This window comes from Strix uralensis, chromosome 2 (assembly GCF_047716275.1).
Source record: "Strix uralensis isolate ZFMK-TIS-50842 chromosome 2, bStrUra1, whole genome shotgun sequence".
Lineage (NCBI taxonomy): Eukaryota > Metazoa > Chordata > Aves > Strigiformes > Strigidae > Strix > Strix uralensis.
In genome coordinates, this window is record NC_133973.1 from 72379121 (window position 1) to 72405668 (window position 26548).

General features: G+C 39.5%; 1 protein-coding gene across 1 annotated transcript in view; it reads left to right on the forward strand.

Annotated features, from left to right (window-relative positions):
* The window catches only part of COL4A1 (collagen type IV alpha 1 chain), a 131280-nt gene that overhangs the window by 33397 nt on the left and 71335 nt on the right, over positions 1-26548 (forward strand). The window contains exon 2 of the mRNA XM_074859289.1: positions 20395-20445. Within this exon, the coding sequence (XP_074715390.1) occupies positions 20395-20445 (51 nt within the window). The remainder of the gene's footprint in view (positions 1-20394; positions 20446-26548) is intronic.

Below are 26548 nucleotides of genomic sequence, written 5' to 3' on the forward strand. Positions count from 1 at the left end.
TCTTTTTTTTCTTCAGGAATAATTTCCACACAAGGATTTTTTTCCACTTCTTTCTTTTAAAGACAGTTTTTGAAAATGGGATTTATGATACAACTCTGCTGTCTGAAATCTTATGATTGTGCAACTAGTCCACTGATTTATAAATCACATCTATGAGATGCATTTATACATTATAGTTCATACTGCAAGTTACTTTGCTTTAAGAATGGCCATGCAAATTAAGTAGCAGGCTCATGAATTCCCTGTGCATTATCCAGGTTACTGGCCTTGCACTTGCATTGCTAGAATAGCTCTTGCCACTTCATGGTCATCCAAGTTCAAGTCTTTCTGTGGCACACAGTTAAAGAATGTGAATTGTCAGAGTAGACCAACAACCCAATATTAATGATGCTGCATGCCTTTACAAGGTGTAACAAATCTGTTGTATTACTGTAGAAGATGATCAAAGGACTGGGAAGCCTGCCATTTGAGGAAAGGCTGAGAGAACTGGGTTTGTTCAGCCTTGAGAAGAGAAGGCTTAGGGAAGACCTTATGACCAAGTCTCAGTATTTAAAGGGTGGCTACAAAGAAGATGGAGATTCCCTTTTAACAAGGAGTCACATGGAAAAGACAAGGAGTAATGGGTACAAGTTACTCCTGGGGAGATTATGATTTTTTTGGACACAAGAGGAAAATTTTTCACAATGCGAACAATCAACCACTGGAATAATTTCCCCAGGTGAATTCCCCACCATTGGAAACTTTTAAGATTCAACTGGACAGGGTGCTTGGCCATCTTGTCTAGACTGTGCTTTTGTCAAGAAAGGTTGGACCAGATGATCCTTGAGGTCCTTTGTAACCTGATGTTCTATGATTCTATGATATAAAATAAAATAAAGTCTCAGGTGTGAAAGTCCCCACACAGGACATGTTTAGTCAGGGCATACCACAAATTACCAAGAGCAGGGTTAGAATGTGAGCTGGCAATGTGTCTGTCGGCCCAGGTGTGTGCTTGTCCAGCACTACATGCATGTAAAAGAAGCCAACCTAAGGATTCTTCAGAAATGAACAACTTGAGCATTTAGAGACCAGTTTGGTTTGTCCTTGAGCTTTTCACTGCCAACAGTTTAGGTCATCTTTTTACTGCCAGCAGTGTTTTCTGGTTAGAAATAATCTGTGCCTTTACACTTGTTTGTTAGAGCCTATTTGAAGTTTGCTTGTGATTCAAGAATTTAAGATGTTTCAGGGCAGGTTGTACATATATTGGAAGTAGCATTCAAAATGGAAAAGACCAAAAGAGTTTATGAGGAAGGGAAACATGTATGTAAGTCAAAGTTCTTTCTGACTAGGATATTAGAATGAACACTTTCATGTGGTATTTGAAATTAGTCACCATTATTAAGAGAAAACACAGCATTTTTGATTTAACAGTTTTGGGTTTTGTTAAAGGAATACACATTTTTCTGGGTAAGAACGAAATATTGCAATACCTCTAATTTTTTTATGGTCCATTACTCCTCCACAATGATTTAAAAATTCTGGAAATAATGCACTTGAGGGTTTGCAGAGATAAAATTCAGATACTTTCTTCTTCACAAAATGGTGACACACAGCCATCTAAAAGGAAGGAAGGATGTGAAAAATAAGACCAAAGGAAGAAAGCTGCTGTCTTAATGAGTATAGCAGAATCTTCTGTGGTACTAATTGCCTAATGTTTCCATCTTCCCACGGATGCTATTTTTGCATGGAGTTTTTCCAAGGGATGAAATGGTGATTCCGTGATCTAAAAAGTGATGAGTTACTGTTACATCAGGCCTTGATTTGAGTTGTGTAAAAGCATTCATATTTTTTATATGTGGACATTTCAAGAGGACTATTTCAATACATTCTATGGTGGCCTGCTTCTGAGCTAAAGCCACACATTTTTTTGCAGTCAAAATAACTGTCTTTACCCAAGCAACTCTTAACTTTGGTTGTGATATTTTTGATCTTTTCAGAAAATCTGCCAAGTGTGGAGACATGAGATGACATGCTGGTTTTAAGAGATAATGTAAAATTTTTCATGTGAGGAATAAAACTGCTATGTTGAATGCATATACATTAGGAATAAATAGCAATAAAGACAGGATCTGACACTGGAGGTTAGAGAATTCATGGTGGTTTTATTCTGGCCAGTTGGAGTGCTTCTTCAATTCTTAAAGCTGTTTGACTTGGAAAATTAGACAAAATCTAATCAAATTTACTAAACAAATGGGTGTCCAAAGTGATGCTCCTATAGGCAAATCTAAATGAGTAAAAAGATTTTTCAAAATCGCTGGGTATTCCAGAGTTTCTGGTCAAATTTGTTAGGTGATGTGATGGTGTGCAACACTCTGTTGAAAGAATCTGCTGCAATAGTTTGGATCTGCTTAATGCCCTGCAAGTTTTTAAATTATGAAGCTTATTTTGATTTGTACAGAGGAAATACTAATACTAATGTTAATGCTGTTGGTAAACTAAGATTTGCAGGTGTTTTTCTCTTTTCCAGTAGTGTTTCTCATGACTTTTATTTTTTAAACTTGGATGCTCTAAGTGTTGCCCCTCTCCAGCAATATTCTCATTTAGTTGCCAAAACTTGGATGTTCAGAACCTCTCGAAGGCCTTTCGACTCAGATGGCCTATTTGGCATCACTTCTTTCTCTTTTTTGAAGGAATTATGGGAAGGAGTCAGATACTATGGGTGCATATCAAAGAAAAAAACCAGTTGTCTCTTCTTCCAGTCCGGGTGCATTTTCTGTTTTGGCAGACAGTATCCATCCTCATAGCCATTCTGGTGCTGCGTACACTTGGTAAATCGCTGTGGGGTATGTTCCTTCTGGGAGATGCTGTGGCATGAGCATGTTTGTGACTACAGACACTTGAATTCCTAATTCTGTTGAAGTCAGTTGATTAGAAATTAGTTCTTTTTTTTTTTTTTTTTTTTTTTTTTGTTGGAGTTGAAAGGAAAGCCAGATGGAATAAAATCGCAATATATGACCTTAACTGTGCTCCTGTGGAGATGCCTGCAGATTCTGGAATCTGAATGTCCTTCTCTTCCTCCTTCTCCTCACCTTGGGACAACCTGCCGCTGTTCTTTGTGCTACCGTATTTGTCAACCAGAACTCCTAATCCCACATTTTAGGGCCTTTTCCAGCTTTCCTTTCTCCACTCTGAGAGCTCTGAGTAGTGCCTGCCTAGGCTGATGAAGAAATGAAGGAAGGGTTAAATACAAGAGTCTGTCAGGGTGGTTTTGGGAGGTGGACTGCTGGGAAAATAGGCTGAGTTTACCTGGCTGATCTTTGTAGGTGAAAACACTTTTGCTCCATATGTTTCCTGGGCTTCCAGTTTTGTTCGTGTGTGATGATAGGGATGTAAACTCTTCCATTTCTGATGAGTCTGAGAACTACTGAAAGTTGCAGTTTAATTATTAAAATCCCTTTAAATAAAGTAACTTCTGTGTCTTTCTAGCACTATATATGACTTCGATGAAAGGCTTTATCTTTATCTTAATAAGATACTTTTCAAACCTGAATTATTTTACTTGAAGATCAAATAAACTATTAGAGACAGGGAACAATAAATATTGTAAAAACATAGTATAAATAAATATCTCCTTTAAAGCTAGCACCAGTGAAATTAAGGGACTAATTCCCTTGTAAAACTTTTGCTTACATTAAGTCTGGTTAAAATATGCTAATACTAACTTTATCACACAGAATGAATCTGCCCTAAAAGCTTGAATTATTTAATATTTGAGGATTTTTTCCCTGTTTCAACTTCTGAATTACATCAGCTAGAAGAATGATCCATGAGCAAATCCAAATGGAGTTGCCATTATCCCTGTGCAAGAAGTATGAGCTGGGACCAAAGCAAGTGTGATTTTGGCTTAAAAATGATGTTTTTTAATAATTATCCTTCAGTTTCTTTGAAATTTATCTACTGTTTCTGATCTTTAGTTTGCAGATTTCTGATATATGAGACAGTCAAGGGGATGACACTTTTAAAATAAAAAAAACCTAGAAGATATCCATAAACTCATATAACTCCACTCTAAAGAACACTGCCAAAAATGAAAGAAGCCCTGAGAGTCACGAATACTTGCAACACATGTGTAAGGTGGTAGTCACAAATTTAAGGTTATGTATAGGCAGCCCTGATGTCCTTTTGGTTAATGAGCCACTTCTAATTAGTAGATGTAGTGATTTTGATGACTTCAGGTTTTTTTAACTTTTCACACAGTGTAAACATGGGATTTTAAAAAAAGTGTTATTTAGATGTGTGATTAAAAGTGTGGTCTGTTCTAGGGAGTGATTTGGGAATACATCTGGTGCATCAAGAATGTTGCCATGAGAATGACATGTTCTGAACTTTGAGTATTAATATGACTTTTGCAGATGTGCTGGCATTGAAAGGTGGTCTCGTGATGTGACTTTGGGTGGTTTTGCTTACATTTATCACTTTTATTCCTGTTTTTTTGAAGGCACTTGTTTCTCAAAATTGTCAATATTTGCATTTCTTGTTGTGAAATTGTCAAGCTGAACATTTTTTCATTCATGAATCTACTCAGAATGTTCTGAAACATCTAGACTAATTTATAGTTTGCAAACAGCTTTAATTGTAGCAAAATGCTGCTCAGCTAGAACTGTGTGAGTCTTCACATTTCTTTTGTGCCTGACTTGAGGTAATCTTTCATTACCTGAGGGTAATTGCCTTGGATTTATGCTTCTGTGTTAGTGTTGGGAACATACTGCAGATCACAAGGATGTATACTTAAGGATGCAGGATAATTAGAAATTTCAAATTTCTTCAGCAAAGTCACAAACTGTACTGCTAGATGTACTCAGGATGACATGTCTTCCAGAGGCGTTCACAGGCTGGGAAGGTGAGGAAAGAGCATTGCAAAGCTCCTTTTCAACATCTGTCTGAGTTCCCTGCAATTTCCAAGTTATGGCATGAACCCATGTTGGTAGTGCCACAATGTATGGTCATTTTTGACAAATAAGAAGCCTGGCTAAGCTTGCAGTCACATTGCAATTAACTGCTATTGTGAATTCAGCTAATATCCACAATATGAAGGTGATGAACCTATTTTGAAAAAAAAGAGGGCACAATATCTTAAAAAGGAATATGGAATAAGGTTATTAAACAGAAGTCATACAGGTATGGAAAATGGAAAGTAACTATCTCAATTCAAGAAGAATTTTGACCAGTGTAACTTTAGAAATACTTTGAACCTCCTTTCACTAACACCAATAAAAACGTAAGTATCTTTGTTAGTAAGTGGAAGTTACACTGTCGGAAAAGGGAATATGATCAGTAACATTTAATTTTAAAGGTAAACTCTGGGGATCTCCATCTTTTTCTGTCACACTAGCATGCAGTAGCTCATAAATATATCAGTTTACCAATTTATCTCAGTGCCCAATGAAATTATAAGTGCCTTTGATAATTAAAGTACTTATGAAGCCTGTGTCAGTCTTAAGCCCCCTGCATCAGACTGTTCTTAGACAGTTCAGCCTGTGGTCCTGTGTGCATCATCTTGCCTCTCCACCGTGGCAGCATTTTTTTTATTGACCCCTGCATGAAGGTAGTTCGATAAGCTAAAATGGGCCATTAAAAAAATGGGGGGAGGGAAAAGTCACTGTATTTAGCCCTCATCTAGTATAATCCCAGGATGGGTTTGATGTGTGCCAGTGAGAGCACAAGAGTAGGGTTAGGTCTGCAGAAGGGATAGGACAAACCTGTGGCAGGTTCCACCAAGACTGGGCTCTGTGACTTTACCTATTGTGAACCAGTCCTTCAGTGAGCCACAGGAGGAACGGCCTTTGTTGTGTCTTTCGTCTTGCCATTTGCGTGCCTTGAGCCTAATATTGGCTGGATCTTTTTCGGAAAAGCTCTGAAATTGATGCTCAGCTGTTGTCTCTAATAACACTTGTTTATTAATTTCAGAAAGTTTTGATTTTTTTTTTTGGCAAAGAATTAGATCTTTAGTATTGAGCTTTTACTGGTTGGATGAGCTTTATTGTTTTTAATTCTAAATAGCAAGCAAGGATTCTGAAGCCTATTTGTGTCTGCTTGCTTGTTATTAATAAGTGGAAGAAATAGCTGAACATTATCTGGCTGCTTCGTACTGATTAAAATAAACTTCTCACAAAATATTTACAGCTATATCTCAATGTTCATCAATGTTTGCACTTCTGATGACCTCTACATGTGGAATGCAGGTTAGGCTAATGTTTAATTTTACTCAGCTATAGCTTTTCCATCACTCAGGAAGTTACCATAAGAAAAGAATGGATTTTCAGCTTCTCTTCGAAGTCACATTATTTCCGTTTCTGCAATTTACTATTTACTTTTCTTTTTGTACTTAATTAGTACAGCATTTTTGTAAACTGTCAGATATTAAACACTTCCCTGGATGCTCATGAAGTATGTTTTTATTTACCAGATGTGGTCAGCAACTGAAGTGGTACAATAAAAATTATGCTGTATGCTTTACAGGAGGAAAAAAAATTAATTTTTGTCAGCTTCCTGTCTAGTCAACAAAGAAGCATAAAAGAGAGGACTGACAAGTTTATTTCCTTTTGCATTTGGCAAATGTTGCACACTAAAATTATATTTCCTGTCGCTATTTTGCTGTAATGTTCCAACATTTAAATTTTTATTAAAACTGGATTTTCAAATGTCAATTTTGAAAAATATGGGTTTAGGAAAATGGTGTCTGTTTTTCATTTGGGCCAGACAAGTAGAGTACGTGCGGATAGTACTGAGTTTGCCTTGTGACTAGGTTTTAAAAATGCCAAAAGAATCCAATTGACCATCCACATTACTAAAAGTGAGTTTCACAGCTGAAAAAGAAGAAAATAAGCTGTTTGACAATCAGTCTAGGTTAGTCTTTAGTTACTGATTTTGAGTCAAATTTCTTTATCTTTAGACATATCTTTAATAGATATGCGCGTCTGCAGTGCAACGTGCATCTAGAATGTCACAATCCAGTTGCAAGTGAAAGTGTTTTCTGGACTAAAGAGCTCATTTGTATAGGAAGAGCTGACATTATAGTTTCTGCCAGTATGAATATTCTGGTGTGTTTATGTAAGGGTTGAACTCAGAGCAAGTTAGAGGATTAGGGCTCCAGGTCTTCAGGGCAATGAAAGCTACACTGGTGATTTGCATTGCCTTTCTCTCCTTTATGCCATAGGGCTCCTAAGAAAGAACTGGATTCAAAAGGAGGTGTAACCACCTCAAGTGTGGATTGGGACAAAGTGTGAGATTTAGACCATCTGATTTGCACCTAAGTCCCCCTTCCTTCACATGTAAGTTCGATATTCATCAGATGAATGAGGAAGACAGCAAGATCTCGAAAGGGATCTGATCCATCCACTCCCTATAAGCCTAACACACACAAGTGCCCTGAGTTCTTGCAAGTCATGTCGGTCATTGATAGCTTTTACATCCCAGTTGTGGTGATTATGCTTCTCATCAGGTAGCAGAAGATGTGGACTCCTCTCCATAGCTCCTAATTCTCAGAGGAGCGTTGCAATCCATAGATTAGGCTGTGGTAAAGCTCATCTGGATTCTTTTTGTAGAGGTCAGGTACAAGGGAGTCATAAACCATCATAAACTATGTGTGCCCAAGTGTGTTTGTGAAAGAGAAAGGCTGTTGCTCACTGAGGGAGATATTTCCCTGCTCTGGCATTACCTGTGCAGGATCTAGAGCCAGCACCTTGCTTCGGACACGAGGTGCTGCCTCAGCCATGGGGCAATTGTAAAGTTCTTGCAAAGTAGGTTGCTGAACTTTACAGGTGGTTTGAGGCTTGAATTTGCTTTTCTTTTTTTTTTTTCCTCTGCTTGTTTTCTTATCTCTAGACCATTTCTTAAAGGACACCTCTTGGACAAGCCCCTGAGTATTACCACTTAGCTGGTTCTTCTCAGAGAGGAATAAAGAGGCCTTTGGGATCATTTGCTTGCAACAGCAGAGGAAAGAAAAAGTGCTTTTTTGCCCTTTGGTTAGTCGTCTTTGTGCATCTGAGCAGTAGTTGAGTCTTCACTTCTTTAATGAGCAAGGGCTTTTGTAAAACCGTGAGCTTTGCATTTAAGATACATATCTCTTGCAAGTTGGGACTCTTCAACAGCCATGGCCATATCCATCTGGGGTCTTTAAATACATAGTAATGTGCTTTGAAATGTAACTAGAACTGAGTGAAGTGTTTCTGGAGCGTGCAGAGAAAATATACTGATGTGTCTTGAAGAGAAAGCAGCTCACAGTCAATGTCATTCTTGACAGGAGCAAAAGACAGAATTCAGTGGCCTGTTAAGGAGCAGAGGAAGCAATACTTCCCCTTGTGGCTTTTTAGGAGTCCAAACAGATACATGACTGGCAATTTGTTGCAAAAATTACTAGTTTAACTGAACTGAAGTTGTAATGTGGAGTTTAAGGGAAGATGCCCAGGTAGCTTGTTGACTGTTGACTGTTAAAATATTTGAGAAACATGTGTAGGGTAAACTTCTGGTACCACTTCCAGTCCAAAAATTGTGGTAGGGTTATATATAAAGCAAATACTCCTAAAACAGATTTCACTTTAAGAAATACTCTTCCAATTTTAGGCCTGCCCTGTGATGCTGCAGTTTTTAGAACTGTCTATCTGCAACAACTATCTGAAATTATTCACTAGAGTAATTAAATGCAGCCTTTTTTACTGTAGCAGTGGTATTGCCATAGGTTGAACCTGTTTGGAAGAACTTTGAGATCTGTGGGGAAGAAAAGTGGGTTTATAAAATGAAATTTTGTGTGTATTTTGGCTGGCTGCTAAGTAGACTAAACATGCTACATGCTTTTTAAATCCTGTGTTTGACAAGAATGTTGAACTGCTGTGGTTACTACTGCTGTTTCCGGAATACCGTAAGGTTCTTAAAATGTACCAATTAATTGCTTATTAACAGTCTTATGACTCTTTGTTGAATCTGCTGGCCAGAGTGGGGCTATCACTGTTTTTACCTGTCTCTTCTTCCCAGTGTTATTGAGGACAGGAGTGAGCTAACCTTCTATCTAGGGTTGTGAACTATGAACAATGCATTTAAAATTTATATTCATTTAAAGTTTATATTCATCATTATTAGTTTATTATTTCATTGTCAGAATTTTTGAAAAGGTTGAGGGGTCCTTTTAGGAAAAAAGACAGCTTCACATGAAATGAGCATTGTTTTAATCAAGAAATCATTTAGAGAGTTCTGATAAATTCATGCAATAAAAATTGCATACAGTCTAGTAAAATTTGAGAGTCTTTAAATACTCCATCTGACAGAGTCCTCCTGGAAGGATTTTAATGACAAGTCATATATACCTGCAATGTGCCATGGAGGTCAGAGGGGAATTCCCTTAAGGTTTTCCTTGCGGAAGCTGCAGCATTTGACACGTAGGGACAAATCTTCTTGGTAACAGGATGCTGCACGACCTCTTGTCAGACGGGGCTGTGAGTTGGGGATGTTCATGCCGTGCAGGTACAGCCACAGCTTCAGGGAGCGACTCTGTGGCGGCAGTCTGTCTGTGCTGAGGAACGGCTGCCAGTGCATGTGCAGAGCCCTTGTTGCAGGTACTGCATACCCACATAAAGCTATGTCATTTCCCAAGTCATGCAAAAATCAGACTCAGGGAGGGCTGAAGGTTAAGGAACTGGTGATGGGGAACAGAAGACTAAGAAGGAGCAAACAGACACCGTTCATGCAGCGTATGTGACATGGAGGCAGGAGGCCTCCTGGGCAAGATCCAGCCCAGGGTGATGGTGTTACCTGCACCTCTGCTGGTGATGAATAACACGGCAGGAGGGTGTTAATGGGAAATTAGGAGTTGCATAAGTGAAAATGCAGTGCTCAGAGCCCACCCAAGGAAGGCTGTGCTCAGGCAGTGTAAGTTCAAAACACAGCAGCCTGTATCTGTGCTGGATTGTACGTCACCTGGGATTCTTCTCGAGGCCCAAGCCTAGAAATCCAGTTTATCTTCTTGTGCTTTTCTCATATTCTTTGGTGTGTATCCCAACTAAGAGGATTTTGCCTCTCTGTTTATTTAGTCTAGGCAAGGATGGCCAAAGAAGAAGCCCTCTGCTTCCCAGCGCTGTGTTGTTATAAAGCTGTTACTTTTAAATGTATTTGTTTATATTGATGTTCATGTTTATCAGCTAAGGGAAGGGAAAGCACCACTCATGGACTTGCTGTAAACATTTTCAAAATGGCTTCACTGACTTCCTGCATGTCCCTCCTGAGACATCTCCTTTGCCTTCAGGTTTACAAAAAAGCCTTGAGGAGGGTTGGGGCACTGGAGGGATGTCTCTCCCCTGCAGACTGGCTCTTTCACTGCACTCCCTGGTGTAACAGGCATTTGCAGGGGCCAGGCTGGTTATTAAGGGGAGGTCTTAGTGATGGCTGTGGACAGCGTGGCAAAGAGGTGGGCTCTCCATCAGGGTGACAGCTCCGTAGCCGCAGGGATAGTCCTGGGCCCTTCGTGGCCCTTGGTGGCGCCCGCAGGCTGGCTCTGTGGGTGGTTACCACCATGGCTAGGCTGCCATACTGGGTGTAACGCTTGGCGCCTAAAACAGCAGCTGCGCATTTGTGTCCTGCTGACCACAGTGGTAAACAAAACTGTAGGCAAGGAAGTAGGGGAGTTATGTGTCCATTAAGAGGGATATTTTTCTTTTCCACCCTTTAAGAAATTGTCCCACAGTAAAGCTGCTTTTCTTGTAGCCATGCTGCTGTGGTCTGTCCTCCTGCCGGTGGGCCAGACTGGGCCCAGGCTGTGGGCATAGGGGCTTGCTCCAGCGGTGGCAGCCACCTATTCCTGCATTCCCCAGTGCTGCTTAGAGAGGGCCGCTGTGTGTGAGAGGAGGGAAGGAGGGAGTCCTCCATGGCAGTTTCCTCTCAGCCTGATTCTGCCTCTGGCCTGGGTTGGCGGGGCACTAGAAGGTGGAGGCTGACCGGAGAGGATGCATCGCCTGCCAGGTTGGTGGCCACCGCTGCCTCTTCCTCAGCCTCTGCCCAGTTTAGGTGGTGTGGCGTTTTGCCTACCTGGTGGAGCTGTTTTGGGGCAGGCTTTCAACCACACCAAGCACCCACACTCAGATGTATTATGGGTACCCTAGTGCTTGTGAAAACAGTGATGTGCGCTGAACACCAAAAGGCACAGAGGCCAGAGAAGCCACAAGGCATTTCTAGAAAGCAGTTCAGCCCTGTGGGTGTGGGTTTACTGAGAGGAAGGCAAGAAGACTGCCTCCTGTCCCCCCGGCATCGCTGGCCACCACTGGCAGAGGCAGCAGGCATGGAACACCACTGTAGTGACACCATTTCCATCTTGTCAGGTTATGACTGGATCGAGCCTTGTACCTCTAGCAGGTTCTGGAAGTGATTGTGTGGATCCATCCCGGAAGGCAGCAAGAAAAACAAACTTGCGTGATTTGTTTCAGAGGCTGCAATGGCTTTTGCCTTATGAATGAGAAGGAATTTTGATGTTTGGTTTCCCTTAAGTTGACATGCCGACTAACTGCTAATGTGGGTTACACTAAAAAGCTGAGTTAGAAGGCAGCGTGTCTGGATCCGTGTCATGCAGGACAAGGAGCAGTTTACTTTCTACACTCCAGAGTAATTGCATATGAGGCAGGTGCAACAGCCATGGTGGTTCTGCCACATGGTGGTTCTGCAACAGGTTTTCCTGTCCTCCCCTCAGATTTTTTTAAGTTAGCAAGATGAGGAATGGGAGCTTCTCACCTGTATCGCCTGGCTCCAGTTTGACTGTTCACAAAGCAGAACAGTAAAGTGGGGATTATTGGCAACAATTACCATAATTGAATTTAGGAAGGGTCATGCCCTCTGAAATGTATTCCTGGAAGCTCTTGTCACTGGATGTCAGAAAGTCCTGAAGTATGCTCTAATTCTCAGATGTCAGTGAAATAACACCAGTGACTGTAACACCAGAGAACCCTACTGGCACCTGGAATTTTTTTCACTTCTTTGAAAATACAACTGAAAGTGAAGTTCTTAAATCGAAAAGGGTACAAAACTGACTGGATTGGTACTCACTTAGTAAATGCAGTATTCTCTGCTTGCTGGAGGCTAAGCAGTATCTGTCAGTCTGTGGAAACAGACTTGCTAGTAGGTAATGCTGACAAGAGGCTTTATATTTTAGTGATAACGCCATTAGTTAGTATTCACAAAACAGTTATCTGCTTTGAGCTGTGCAGAACTGAGCAATATAATATGATATTCTGAAAATTTCACTAAGTAAGCAAATACCTTGATTGTTGCCAGAGCTTCCTGTAAAAGAATGTATTTAGAGGAAACAGTTGCTTTAAATGTCATTTTTATCCAAATATGGAACAACAGGAATAGCTTTATATTTCCTGTGAACTAACTGGAAGCCCCCAGGATTTGCACTGCTTTGTGAAAATAACGTTCACATCACCATCAGGAAAGTCATGTTCACAGAGCAGCTTTCAGGGGACTCCCATGACCCTACCTCCAGGACAGACCCCTGGGGATTTTGGAAAAGAATGTCAAAAATGAGGTCCCAGCAACAAAACATTTCAGCTCCAGCAATCCGGTATTCTTTTGACTAAGAAGATATGACTCTTTTTTTTAACATCTTTTTAGTGAAGTTCTTCCAACCAATGCTAATTTACAAAAAAAAAAAAAAAAATCTGAAATAATTAATATTAAGCATGTAAAAATTAACTAATATTACCTTGAGTGGCTAAAATACACTGGAGAACTCCGATAAGAATCTGTGGTCTGTCTGCAATTTTTGTATGAACATCCTGTAGGATTCTGGTAATACTAAAACCACCACCAACAAAACAACCCTCCTCCCCCAGCCAAACAGAAAAAACCCTGCCAAAAACTACAAACAGCCCCCCTGTGTCCCAAGAGCCATAATGGATTTTTTCTTGATTGTATTCTAAAATTTTTTTATTAAAATCCGTTGATTTTCTGAAAATTTTACAAGCCTTTTAAATAAAACCAGAGCTGAACTGTTGTAATTGGTTTGAATTTCACCATGCACAGTGATATTGCAGACAGTAACTTGCCATTCCTTTCAGATATTATCTATTGGTTAATTTGGGACTCAGTTAAATTTTCTCTTAGACTAACAGGGCTACTTAATCGATGCACTGACATTCTAGTACTCATGAAGTGCCACGGTTTTCCACTGTGTAGGTTTATTCCAGGAGATTTGTCATCTCGTATAAAGCTAACTCTAGAAGATATATTAGGAGAACAGCTCTGCACTGACAGAGAAATGAGTGGGGACAACTTCTGATTCCTTCTGTCCCACTCATGTACATCAACCTACAGCCAAAGAAGGTCTTCAGGAGAATGAGTATTTTCATTCTTCTTATGCATGCAAGGTTTAATGAGCCTTTGGAGATTATTGGGTTGCACTTATTTCCATTGCTTAAATGTAGGCATCTGGTGCCATTTGAGATATTTACATAGGCCTAGCAGATATGACCTGAGACCTAAGGGAGAGCTGTTGCCACCTGGCCTGGCAGCTGGAAGCAGGTGGTATCCCACAGCACATCTTGAATGGCACTGTTCTGTGCTCTGTGTATACTGGATCTACAGAAAATTGAAATTACACAACCAAGAACTTTAAATAGCTACTACATGACAAAAACTTCCAGTGATTGCTGACTAGAGCTAAACTTAATTTAGTGACCTAGAGGGTAAAAGCAGTAAAACTAATAAGCCTCCCTTGATTCAGGGAATTCCCTGAACAGTCATAACTGAAGTCTACCCATGATTTGCTGGGAAAAAAAGAAAAAAAGGACGTGAAGATAAGTTGCCAGCTGTTTTTATTTCTAATGGGGGAGAAAAAGGACTTAGGAGAGGAGGAAGGACTGGAGCTTGCTGACATTATAAAATCATAAAATGTTCTCTTTTGTCTGTTATTTATCTGTCCATAGACATCTGAAATTGATGGGTTTACAAATGCAATGAAAACTCTGCTCAATTTCTGTTCTTTGCTTTAAGTCCTGAAAATGAAGGCATGGCAGATGCTCCTTTTCCTGAACCATTTTGAGAGCTGAAGTTCAAATCATCAGTCCAGGACAACTGGCTTTGTATCAACTCCTATAAGGGAGCATAACTATATTTTGCTAACTTGCTAAGACAGTCTGGATTTTTTTGTTATCCAATTCATTCTAGCTAAGTGTAAATCAGAAGTTTTAGCAACATGATTTTTTAAAAAGTTGTTAATGGACTGCAAAATCAGTTAAGAAAAGTATTAAGGTTGACTGGAATATAGCAGTGATTTCCTCTAATGGTACTTTACACACAAAAGAGCAGTTCGGTTAATTCAATACAGTTATATCTAAAGAGTAAAGACAAGAATAGTAATACAGCCAGGGAGCTATTTTGACATTCTGAAGAGAGAAGAAAATATGAGAGGAATGCAAGATAAGTGTGCTGCAGTTGGCATCACCTCCCTATTCTGTATTTGGTGGGATGTGAAACTTGAAGACATCATTGATCCAGCTCTTGTGTCAACAATGAATTGTACATACGTGTGCTTAGGAAGAAGTGCAGTGTCTGCTACATAGCGATAAATCTCCCCTGGCCTTCCCTGTTGAGACTAGGTCAGTGTAGGGGTGGAAGGGGGTGGATTTTGTGGAGGGAGGAGATTCAGACTTAAAGCTGTCGCTGTCAAACAGCCATCCCATTGACATAGCCATTCTGGGAGTTTCAGCTTGAAACTGGTATTGGAATTCAGCTCAAATTGAGGTTCAAACTAAAACAATGTAGAGTGAGAAATCTACACTGTTTCATCAGAAAATGTCATCAGTTTAAGTGTCATGTCTAAACAGAAAATGTTATTTTATAATGAATGAATCATGAGATGAAATAATTATGATTATTTTTACTTTTTGAAGCATTTCAGCTATGAATTAGAAACATTGTGAATAGTCAGAGAATTTTGAGATCTGTGCTAGTCTCACCATTCACCTGTTCACAGGTTCACGGGATTTTCAGTCATTTGAGACATTGTATTTTGGGTAGGACAAGTGACTACATTCCCTGGAATGAGATTTTTAACATGAACAGACTTAAATAAACAGTGAGAATTTTATTAAATTTCTGCCTTACACGTGTGCTTTACAGGCTAAGATTTGAACTCGATACCTATGCAATTAGCCTAAGCTGGTAGCCAGTTCAGCTGCTGAAACTCAGCAAGCAGAGTCTGAGCTGATGTTGTGGGAAAGAGAACTACGTTTTGTCTTGAAAAATGCACTTGTGTAAGAGAGTGGAGTGTCCAAGAACTGTCTTGGCCTTTGTATTTTTTTTTGAGATCTCTGTAGCCTCCAGAAATGGTGCATTTCCAAATACGGCAGTTGTCTCCCTCCTAGGCTGCTCATCTGGCTGTTTGTGTGTTCCAAGCAGTAGTCCTCAAATGCCAGGAAAGTAGCTGGATGTGGAAAAACAGGGCAAAACGCAACAAAAGTCTGTAGCTATGATCTGACAGATGTCTTAAAGGCTGTACTGCAGAGCAGAGTTTCTTCCAGCTGTTGCAGGAATTTTAGCAGCCTTTTCAGCTCTGTCATTGGCAGGGCTTTAGTTCTCCTAAGGCTCAGTAAGTGATTGATGGAAGTTAGAGATCCAGGTTGGGACGCCCATTCATTAGCAGCACTGTTTTAGAACTATATGTTAACATGATAGTAAATGAATCACTCTTCTCTAGGCAAATACTCAGTCTGCATGTAGCACGTTAATATGCACAGTGTTAAAGGGATGTAATCTTTTTGTAGTTTTATACTGATTTGCTAGCATGATTCATTAAACTTATCAGTTGCAGACAGTCTGGGAGAATGAAATGGAACGGAAATGCTTGTCAAAAAATGAAGCAATTTATGTCGCTGAAATGACCTTCCGCTTCTGGCCTGACTGATATTTTGTGGGAGGAGTAAGATAAAATGAGTGTCATCAAATATTATATGAGAGGCTGGCCTGTGGTGCAAGGGAGCTATGGCTATTTCAAAACTGCTAGCCTACCATGCAAATTAGGTGAGGTATCACAGTGCACCTGGCCAAAACCTTTGCATTAGTCTGTAATTAGCTCCTACACAAGGGCTGAAGAGCCTGCCTTTTCATCCCTCCCCGCACCCTCCCCATCACTCCAGCCCCGGGAGATTATGCTTCCTGCCCAGCACCATTCCTTCTCTGTTTTGGCACTTGGAGGACAGCAGTGATTGCTTCAAGGTCCATGCAGCTCCTGGGGAAAGGCGTTCTTTCAAAGAGGATGTCTGGGAGATAGGACAAAACTGTTTCTTGTCTTTTGTTTCATTATCTCTAGTTGTGTAGTGGGAAATCACGAACTGGGTTCTTTCTATCATGAGACTGATTTAAAATCATAGAAGTTTAGAAATAAGCAATAATTTGCATAGTTTCAGCTTACTTACCTTGTGATCATTATCTTTATTCCTTCGGGGGAAGTTTCCCACTTAGGACTTGATTGTGTATGTTTCTTAAGTCATTCCTAAATGAGTACCAGAAATGCAGATTTCCTCGTTTGCAGTTCAAAAGATACTTGACTAAATTTCTAATGCTTTGCAAGGAATGAAGAGCTACTGTTATTCTCCGTCCCATTCTGTCTGTAACCTCTAGCCCTCTGTTTGATCATCCATATCCACTTTTCTCTCCATTTTTCACTTGTTCTCATACATAGCCCATACTCCTTTCTGCCCATTTCAGTCTCTTCTGCTTAGTCCTCCAAGGCATTCTTCATCTCCATTGAAAGCAAACATCCAAAATCAGTGAGATGGATCCTAGCCTAGAAGTGCCTGTTTCTTGCCGTTGAACAGAGGGAGACTGGAGTAACTAGTAGAGATGTTTGTACCTACACTGGGTTAGGTGAACCCAGACCCTGATTCCTACACCTGCTGTAACCATCTTGCTCTCTCTCTCAGTTTCTCACCTCATTACTTTAATGCCCCTTTGACCTCCTTAAATTGACTTTTGATCTATAAGTTGTTTCCCCTCTGGCCCTTCCATCTTCTCAGAGGACCAAGAGGAAGAAGCTCATACTTCCTCCTAGTATGTGCAGAATGTTATCACATCCCTCAGATTCAAAAATACATTTTAGTAGCTGAGGATAATGCTATCCAGCAGTGACTGTCATTGTTGGCCAACCTTCCACCCACCTGCAAATGTTACAGTCAGTGATAGTAGGAGACGATGCTACTGTAAAACAAAGCCAGAGATTTGTAGTGCAGGTGGCCTGTTCTGGCATAGTCAGGTTCATGCACACAGGACCTTATGCAGCTGTGCTCCCTGATGCTCAGAACCTTGTTACCTTTGTCAGCTTTGGTTATTCTAATCTGAGGCTTAAGAAACAGGAAAAACCGAATATAATGGTGTCATTTTTGGGAGCACAAAAAGAGACCCAAAAGCACAAGTCCATTCTTCTGGCCACACTAAATTTAAGAACAAACCCCAGCTTAAAAATAAATAACAACATACTTTTTTTCTAAAACAGTGCATGTTAAATAACAGGCTGAAGGAAGTATGCAGGGATTGACTTGAAAACAGATGTTGATAATGATTCAATGACGTATTTTAATTACATTCCCACATGCAATTAAAACAGACTTCTTCTGAATTTAAGGGACACGTTGATAAAACTGATAACATTCTGCATGATGCTGGAGGAGGAAGTATGAACTGCAAGCATGCGTCCTCCAGCTGTGATCTCATCAGGTCCTGAAAAACTAAGGGAGGTCACACTGGGTCATTTCTTGAAATGGGAGGCCCAATGTTTTTCCAGGCATAACCATGTACCACAAGAAGTAAAGCAGATTATGCAGTGGGTGGCACTTTGCCCTCCTGGTCAGTACTGAGTTGGCATTGCAGCATGCGTTGGCGTTGTTTTCTGATCTAATTCTCTTTCTGCAGTATAAGATAAATGCTCATTCTAATCAGTGTTAATTCTCATCTTTCCATGCATTTATAATATAACATGGTAAAATGCTGTAATAATGTAAGAGAAGAAAATGTGATTTTTTTTGCTTTATGTGAATATGGAGAAAGCTTGACTTCAGACAACAAATTCAGTGGATCTACATATAGAAAAAGGGATCTCAACAAAAGGAACAAATTTTTCAGGAGCTGCTACTTTAATTTTATTGGACAGCCTTTAGTAATTTTATTTGCAGTATTAAACCCCCATTTCTCTTGGATGCTTTATTTTAAAAGAAAATATACTTACCGAGTAAAAATGTTACTGTATTATTTAACTTTCCAGAGTGATGATGTTTATTGGTCTCATTGGAGGTTTTCCAAATTTAAAATGGATTAGGTACATTTGCTCTTTATTTCCCAGAAGTAGTGAGGTCCCAGTAGACTGTGGAGCCCACAGGTGTGGAGGGACAGGTGCCCAACATCCGTGCAGAGAGCTGGCTCTGGAGTGGTGCCGTCTCTGTCTGCTTCCGGATAATGGCTGAAGGATCTCGTGTGCGTTGGTGGAATATTCAGTGATACAAATATTTTGGTTGTTTTCCTCCTAGTTTGTTTCTGAGAGGCATGACAACACTAAAAACAATAGACTGCTGAGTTACTCACCAGTTGCTTCATGATCATGAGGAGGAAAAGTGGAGAGTAGCCGAGATACACTTAGGTGCAGAGAAATACTTTGGTAACACAAAGCAACTGTAAGCTTTTACCTGTGCATCAGTTAATCTGACTTCTCTCATATGTTATGTTATCACCTTTCATGTTTTACAAAAAAACCGAGAATATCTTTATGATTATGTCATAGAAAACCCAATCTTTTGGTTGCTGTTGACTCAATCCAAACAAACCAACCCCGAGATCTCTCAAGTCTCCATCTTCAGGCTTATGTGAACAAAGGCATGAAAGGTTTTATTAACATTTATTAATATTAAGCTCCATTCCTCAAACATCTGCATCAAGATCTTCTCTCACTCGCTACTGAGGGAAGTGGCATTAGGAGTATTTCAAGTGATGAGATTAGCTGTCAGGACTAGCAAGGCCAGCTGCACAGTCCACTTTCCTTCCTTCCTGAGATGAAAACACCCCTCTCCCAAATCCTCCCATCCATCTGCCCTCCAGAATTTCACTTCACAGAATCCAGAGAGGCTTGGGAGTCTGTCAACATCTATGCTGAAGTGCCATCATTTTCTGGAGGTACAAATTGGCAGTATTTTGACTTCAGTTTATCTAGTGTAGAAACCCCATGAGGTGGTGCTGCCCTAAGGAAAGCCTTTCAGAAAACAAGGATCTCTAAAGTACCTACTGGAGAATAGTTCGGACTGGTTATGTTTTTATTCATGTTTTCTGTGCATTCTCCTGCTGCAACAAATGTGCTTTTACTGAGTGGAAGGTTTTCCACCATAATGACAATTACAGTTAGTCATCACAGAGGGCAAGAAAGAAAGAAGATGTTTTGAAATGTGGGAGATTTAAGGAACAAGGCCAGAACCCTGGAGCTAGACATTGCCTGGCCAGTAAACATTAACAAGTGCCTCCATATCTAATATTTAACATTAGGAGCAGTTTGCTCTCTGAGGGGCTGTGGTTTGACTTGATTTCATGAAGTGTGTCCAGATGTACTTCTTGATATAGTTTCCTGTGGTAATCATACCAATACTTATCTTCCTTTAAAAACTATTCTCTTCCTATTTGAAGATTGCCAATTGCTGATAAAAAAAAATTAGTAAATCAATATTAAGAGATCTTATGGTAAACACCCAAAGAGTGTAAACAACATTTTTTGTGTTCAGAAAAGAAACAAAAGCCATATCCTTCAGGTCTGATATTTTTCTCCTTAAGTGTAGAAAATAAGTCATGAACTTCAGTTTCACCATCCCTTTCTCCTCAAAGCAATGGCACATATTTATAGACATCAAGTATTTATGCAGGATGCAAACCATTTATTAACAAATTGATATTAAAGAGATGCTTCTACGACTGGATTGATTTTGTTTTAAATAACGTGTTGGGCTTTGAATGTGTGACTGTAGAATCCTAGAGGAGAATCCATTTGTTTTAAATTGAGATGTTCATATTGCTAGATGCAGAGTGTGTGTGTGTTCTATAAAAATGAGTTAATATTTCAATGGTGGCCCAAAAGATTTAGAAGTAATATAACAGTTTTCTATGGTTAAAAACTATAGCAATATTTTTTCTTCTTTTACAAAGGGATCTTTTATTGGACTGAGACTCAGACCAAAGTGTGTGTCTGTATAAAAATGACAAAGTATTGTGTTGGGCTTAAGCAACCATTCCCCATGCTGACCAGCCTTGCAGTCAGGGTGTTACCGCTGACATCCTTGGCTTGTTGTGGTATGTTCTGCCAGTCACCCAGTTCAGACAATTAATTCTCAATTTCTCTTTTATTTTCAGGGTTGTTCCGGTTGTGGAAAATGTGACTGCAGTGGAGTAAAAGGGCAAAAGGTGAGTAAGTTGGCTCTCTCCACTTCATTATCTTGCTTAATTAAACCACACGGTGTATAATCTACTGGGAGGCAGGTGAGCCATTGGTTTCAGTGAACACTTTCACCTCCACCGGGCATTGCCAAGTCCAGGCCATGTGCCCTTCAAGCAGGGTTTCTGAAAAGCAGCCAGCTCGGTGTCTGCAGCAGCAGAGGGCAGGAGGGCCAGGCGTGGAAAACAGCCAAGTGCCCTCACAGCAGGGTGAAGCCCCTAGCTCAGTGCTTGGCTGTGCCCTCCCTCTTTTCCCATCGAGCGGGATGCTAGCCCAGCACTCTCACCTTCCCTACACCTCACCTCCTGTCTTTTCAGTGGGTAACAGGCTAGACATCCTGACCCCCTCTGGAAGTGATGTGAGCAGTTCAGTTCCGAAATGCTCCCCTCGGCCCCCTGTGCAGATTGCTCTCCAGGAAGTCTGTGATGCATCATAAGCAATGCCCCTGATCAGGGTTAGCCCTGGGAGACAATGGCCTGCAATAGGAAGAAGGAGGTTAATAATCAACTTAAATACAGAAAAGTGTTGCAGGTCAAGAAAAAAAATAATTAAAACTTTTTGACAGAAACTTGCAAATGAATTTTAAAGTTCCCGCTCAGCTATCCAAACTTTCTGTGTATAAAACAGAAATGGCACTTTAAAGGCTTCTTGTAAAGCAGTAACAGTGATGAAAAAATACAGCATACTTAAGCACTCCATTAATTCCCCCTGTAAATTACCTGCTTTTGTAAATATTGTAGACATTCAGCCACTCTTCTTATCTCTTCCAATTTTGCTGTAGAGATTTTAATCTACAGTGTGTTCAGTTGTGCCTGCACACGTACTGTATATCTACCATTATAAATGAGTGTAAACCAAAGATTTTATCATCCTGTGATTGCACTGGGAACATTTTTCAAGGTTAGTTGTTTAGGTCACCCAAAGGAGTGCTTAGAAGAGGTGGGGGGGCTGTTTGGGTTTTTTTTGTTTGTTTGTTTTGGGGGGTTGTTTTGGTTTTTTAAATAAACAAACAGCTGGTGTTCTACATTGTCTCACATGCAATAGCTACATATTTACAGATGAGGGTTTTAAGAATGCTTGTTGGTGGCTTTTCTTCAGTGTTTTCCAGAACAAAGAATGTAAATTACTTAATTAACGACCCAAGCAAAGATCATTTTCTTTGTAACAGAACATAGATTAATTTGTGAGACAGATGAAAAGTGTTGAGGTTCAAAATGACTTTTAGGTAGAGTCTCCTTTTTTTAATGACCCATTAATATCTGTTTAATAAAAGTCAGCCATATATTAAAAACAAATAAGTCAAAGGTTTGGGAAAGGTTCGAAACTCTGAATTTATTCCTTGATATCTTGATCTTATTTTTTAGTAACAAGTACAAATGAACCAGTGTAGAATGAGAGAGATGTTATAACTCTCTTGTTGAAAGCTATTAGTTTTTAGTTCACAGAGTATGCCAGCGCCTTGTAACTAGATCATTTTAAAAAATGATAGTTTGGGGAAATAAATTGTATTAAAGCTTAACTTCATTTATTTCCGGCTGCAATCCTGACTCTCTTTGCTAGAACTCTTGCTGGTGTTTTTCATTTGCATAGTCCAGAGTCTCAAAAAGTTCTCTTTGAAAGAAATAGATGCTTGTCTGATATGCTAGAAGCCAAAACTACCTCAAATTAACATAGGTTATTAAAAAATGTAGAAGAGAGAAAAATATCGGTCCATAGCAACAGAAGTCATAGTAAATTCCAAATCTCATGCAAACTTGTCCAGCAAGTCAGTGTACTCTGCGCTATTCCTCATGGGTTCCATCACAAACTTCTTTGACTTTAAACGTGTGTAGTGAAATATTTACATCCTATTAGATTGTGTAGGAAATTTAATTATTGACATTAGAGACGTCCAGACAGGTGAATGAAGTTACATCTAGAAAACAATATTCAAGAAAGGCATTTGAAGGTATTTTGGAATGCAATTAAAAGTAACCTGATTCTGATCAATATATATCAATGTTGGCTCATGTTATCGCTCTGAGGGTTTCAAAGGTTTACTTAAGATTTTGAGTAGAAAACTGAGTTTTACTTAAAAACATCTGCCCCCACCCTTGTTTTAGTCTAGCACAGCTTTTCGTCCCAATTCTTTACATTTACTGCCTGTCTAGAATAAAGACAGCCTGCTACCCAGTCTCAGGACTGAAGACAGAAGTTGGTGAGGGAGAGCAAGGGAAGCATCCTTCCTGCTTGCCTTTGTAATATTTCTAGAAATGGTCTTTCCAACCAACACATTTGTATTTGAAACATGTCTCTGATGAATACAGTTCCCTTTAATGCATACATCAGTAGTCATACCTGTTACCTCAGACACCTACGTGAATGTTGTTTAATCTGGGAAAGACTGATCCTAGCCAGGTTCCAGGCCAGAAGAGGGCCGCCATGCCCACCTCTTGTGGTAGCCCATGAGACCATGTTAGAGAACATCTGCTCTCCACTTCTCACATAGCCACTTGCGTGGGAAGCACATATCCATTCTGCCCTGCGCCATCCACAGCCAACATGTTGCCTACACTGGAAACCCTTTTGATCTGGCTTCCACGTTGTGCAGAAGCGCACAAACGCTGAAGGGCCTTTTCCAATCCACCCACATTCTTCAGCAATGTAACCACACCAGTTTACTGCCGTGGGAGCTTCGGCAGCTGCGGAAGTGGGTCCTGGGTTTACCCTTTAATGCCTTAATTATTAACATCTGGAGATATATTTCCTACCATAGTGTGGGAAGAAGTTCCAGACCCTATGATTTGGGGGTGGGGTTTAATTAAAATACATTTGGCCAAAATAATCATATTAATGATCTCACCAGAAAAAGTGCTGAAAATAGTATTTGACTTAAAAGCTGTGAAATGCCCAAGAAATATTACCCAACAGCATTTCAGACATGGAAGAGTAAATTACATTGCCACATTTTTCTCTCTCATTTGAGAAATTTTTCATCAATATGACCATTTGGATGGTCATATTTAGAATACATTCAATATGTTCTCTCATTAGACTGTTTCCATGAAAATTGCATCTCTATGCCAAACTCTTTAAGATGACTCATACTTTATCAAGGGCATATAATTGACAAAGTCTAAGGGTTTTCATCCCTTTCGGAATATTTCAGAAAGTGAGTGTAATTGCAACAGATGGCTCTTATCCTGTAAAGCCTTTATTATTACACTGAACATCAGGCTGTTATTTTAAGCTATATAATGTCAAGTATCAAGTATTTGCCAAACAAAAGATGCAGAAATTTTAGAAAAACATAATACTGCTAAACTAATACAATAATAAACAGTACCTTCCTGTTTTCCATTAGATAGATTAGCCTGAAACATCTTCATTTGTTTTCTCTTACACTTCTTATTTGGTTTTCTGCATAATTGACTGTTCTAACCTCACTAAAGTGGGAGATCTGTTTAAACTGATGAGAGTTTTGAATGCTTGCCTACATTTTATTGTAGAAGTAGAGAGAAGATATGTTTTCACTTTTATGCCTACCTAGATCTTGAGAACAATTTCAAGCAGCTGTGGAGATAAGAAGTGCTAGCCATTAATGTGTGTAGAAAAAGCATGTTAAGCATTTAATTACCGTTTAGAACAAAGACTGTATAGAGCTGAGTAAAATTCTCCATGCACTGACTTTTTCCAAGAATGTTCATTGTCTCATTCATGACCATTTACACTCATTTTACTCCATAGCAGAAACATGTATAAATGAAGGCAACACTGGAACTTTGCTGTAACTAATACAGAATGATTAATCTTCTAACACTTATCAGTTAGTATGCATTGAACTATAAATCCTCATTCCTTAGTATAAATATCTTATCATGAGTCCTCTGTCTCAGCATTACCCATTGAAAGTTGAAGTCACAAATTTGATTTTATCATTGCACTTTTACAAAAAAATCTCTGCTGGGATATTCTGAAAGAAAATAGAAAATAAGAATAGAAATAACTCTTATGTAACTTCTAGTTTTGACCTTTTTTTTGATTTGAGATGTAGGAAAACTTGAGCAAATCATTTTATATTGATGTATTTTTGTTTGCCTAATTCTGAGACTCTATCCTTATCATTATACCTACATAAAAATTACTTCTCTGTTTCTTTTGATGGGTGCATTGTCCCCGTGTGGATTGCCCATGCTGCAGAAATACACAAACTGGCTTTGCTTGAGCTGTTTTGGCCCTGGAAGCCAGGTAGCTCAGTTACTGGCTTAGTCTAACAGTCCTTGGGACATCTCTGTGGTCCCCTGTCAAAGGAGCAGTGACTAGTCTTTTCTCTCCTGCACACTCCTACGGTCTTAAAAGCCACATGTGGTTTTGCCATCTGCAGGTGTTTGTACTTCTCCATTTTCTCTGTGTAATGAAGATTTGACTGTTCTAGTGGATGGTGTTCCTGTATATTTGTTTTGGTTAGGGTTTTTTTAAGGTTTACCAGACTGGGAGGGCCTTCGAGGCTTTTTTTTTTTTTTTTTAATTAGGTATCAGAAGATAAAGCAAAAATATTTGTGCTATTGATGAGTTAAAACAATATAAAACCCCTTGTTGGAGAGAAGCTCTGGCAGCCACTGGGAAGATCACTGTTAAGTACTAATGAGTTTCCTTTTCAATATAGCAGAGGACAATAAATCAGTTCCTTTAGTGGAGCAAATCAGTGATCACTAGATTTGTGCTTTTCATATTCAACCTGTATTAGCAGCATCAAGCTTTGTTTATCAAGAATGTTCATTTTTTACACTTTTCATTGCCACTATTTGGGTTTAATAAGTTCTTCCATAGTCTTGCTCAGTGTTTCTATTTAAGTGGCTGCTGTAGTAACTTAGTGTACAGCACCTGTTCACGCCTGAGTTGGAAATACTATGAACTGAAGACACTAAGGAAACCAGGGGTAAATAATATACCCCAGAGAAGGCCATAAAGTTGACAAGAGGGGTGACAGACAATGTGGCAGGAAAGGTTGTGTTTGCAGTCTGGAAAGGGCTAATAGATAACATGCAATCATCTAATCATTCCTGAAAGGGTGACATCAGAAGACAGTAATGAAATAAGCAAAGATATTGATCAGCTGCAGATCTGCTATTCTACACGGAGACTTGTGATTCATAAATATTTTTGAAAATGAGGCCATTGTCACAATGTTTGTATCAATTCTGCAGCAACAGTAGTATATTTTTATTGATTCACCTTTCACTCAGAGAAAAATAATCCTTTAAATTCAAATCAGGGAAAAAGAACATCTGTGTTTCATAAAGAGAGCACACCAACAAAGCTGCTATTCTTGAAAAGAACAAGATGTCAAAAGACTTTGAATAATACTGAGTGGGATATACTAAATATTGAAAGCTTTCTACATTTTCCCAACTGACAGGCCAAACTGCTAAGTGGCATCTGGAGCCATCAGATTTTCTTCATTTGAAATAGTCATTGGAACCATTTGTCCTGTTTTCTCAGATGGAACCGAATGTCTCTGGCAACATTTTCTATATTAAGATGTAGTTTTGCACTCAGTACGTACATATCTTCGACCAACAGGAACTAGTGGATTACACTGGTGAATTTATCTCCATGGAAAGAGTGCTATAAAATCAGATATCCTAGGAATACTATGTGATGGGGTATGCTTATATTTAGTTTTCAGAGTTGACTTTTAAAGGTTTTCACCCAGTAGTATTTCAGTTGGCATAAAATGACCTTTTAAGCAGCTGTTGTCAGATGCGTATCTTTGCTTGTAAAGGTGTTGGTATAATAATCTCAGGCATTTCTTTTTGGAATAGAACATGCCCTCTAGCCTCACAGGGTTTGATTTTACATTTGTACAACTGCTGTTAGTGTATGTCTTCATTATGGTTTCTCGAAGGATTACAGGGCCTTATTTTGATTTGCAGCATGTGAGCCTCCAATGAAGTCAGTAAAGTTTCCCAAATGTGAGATCAAAGTAAGATGAGAAAAGACCTGTAAGATCTCCACTTCTCTGAAATCTGCAGGCTTGGGAAGCAGAGCCGCCCAGTGCCTGTGCAATAGCCATGCGTAGTTTGGAATCTT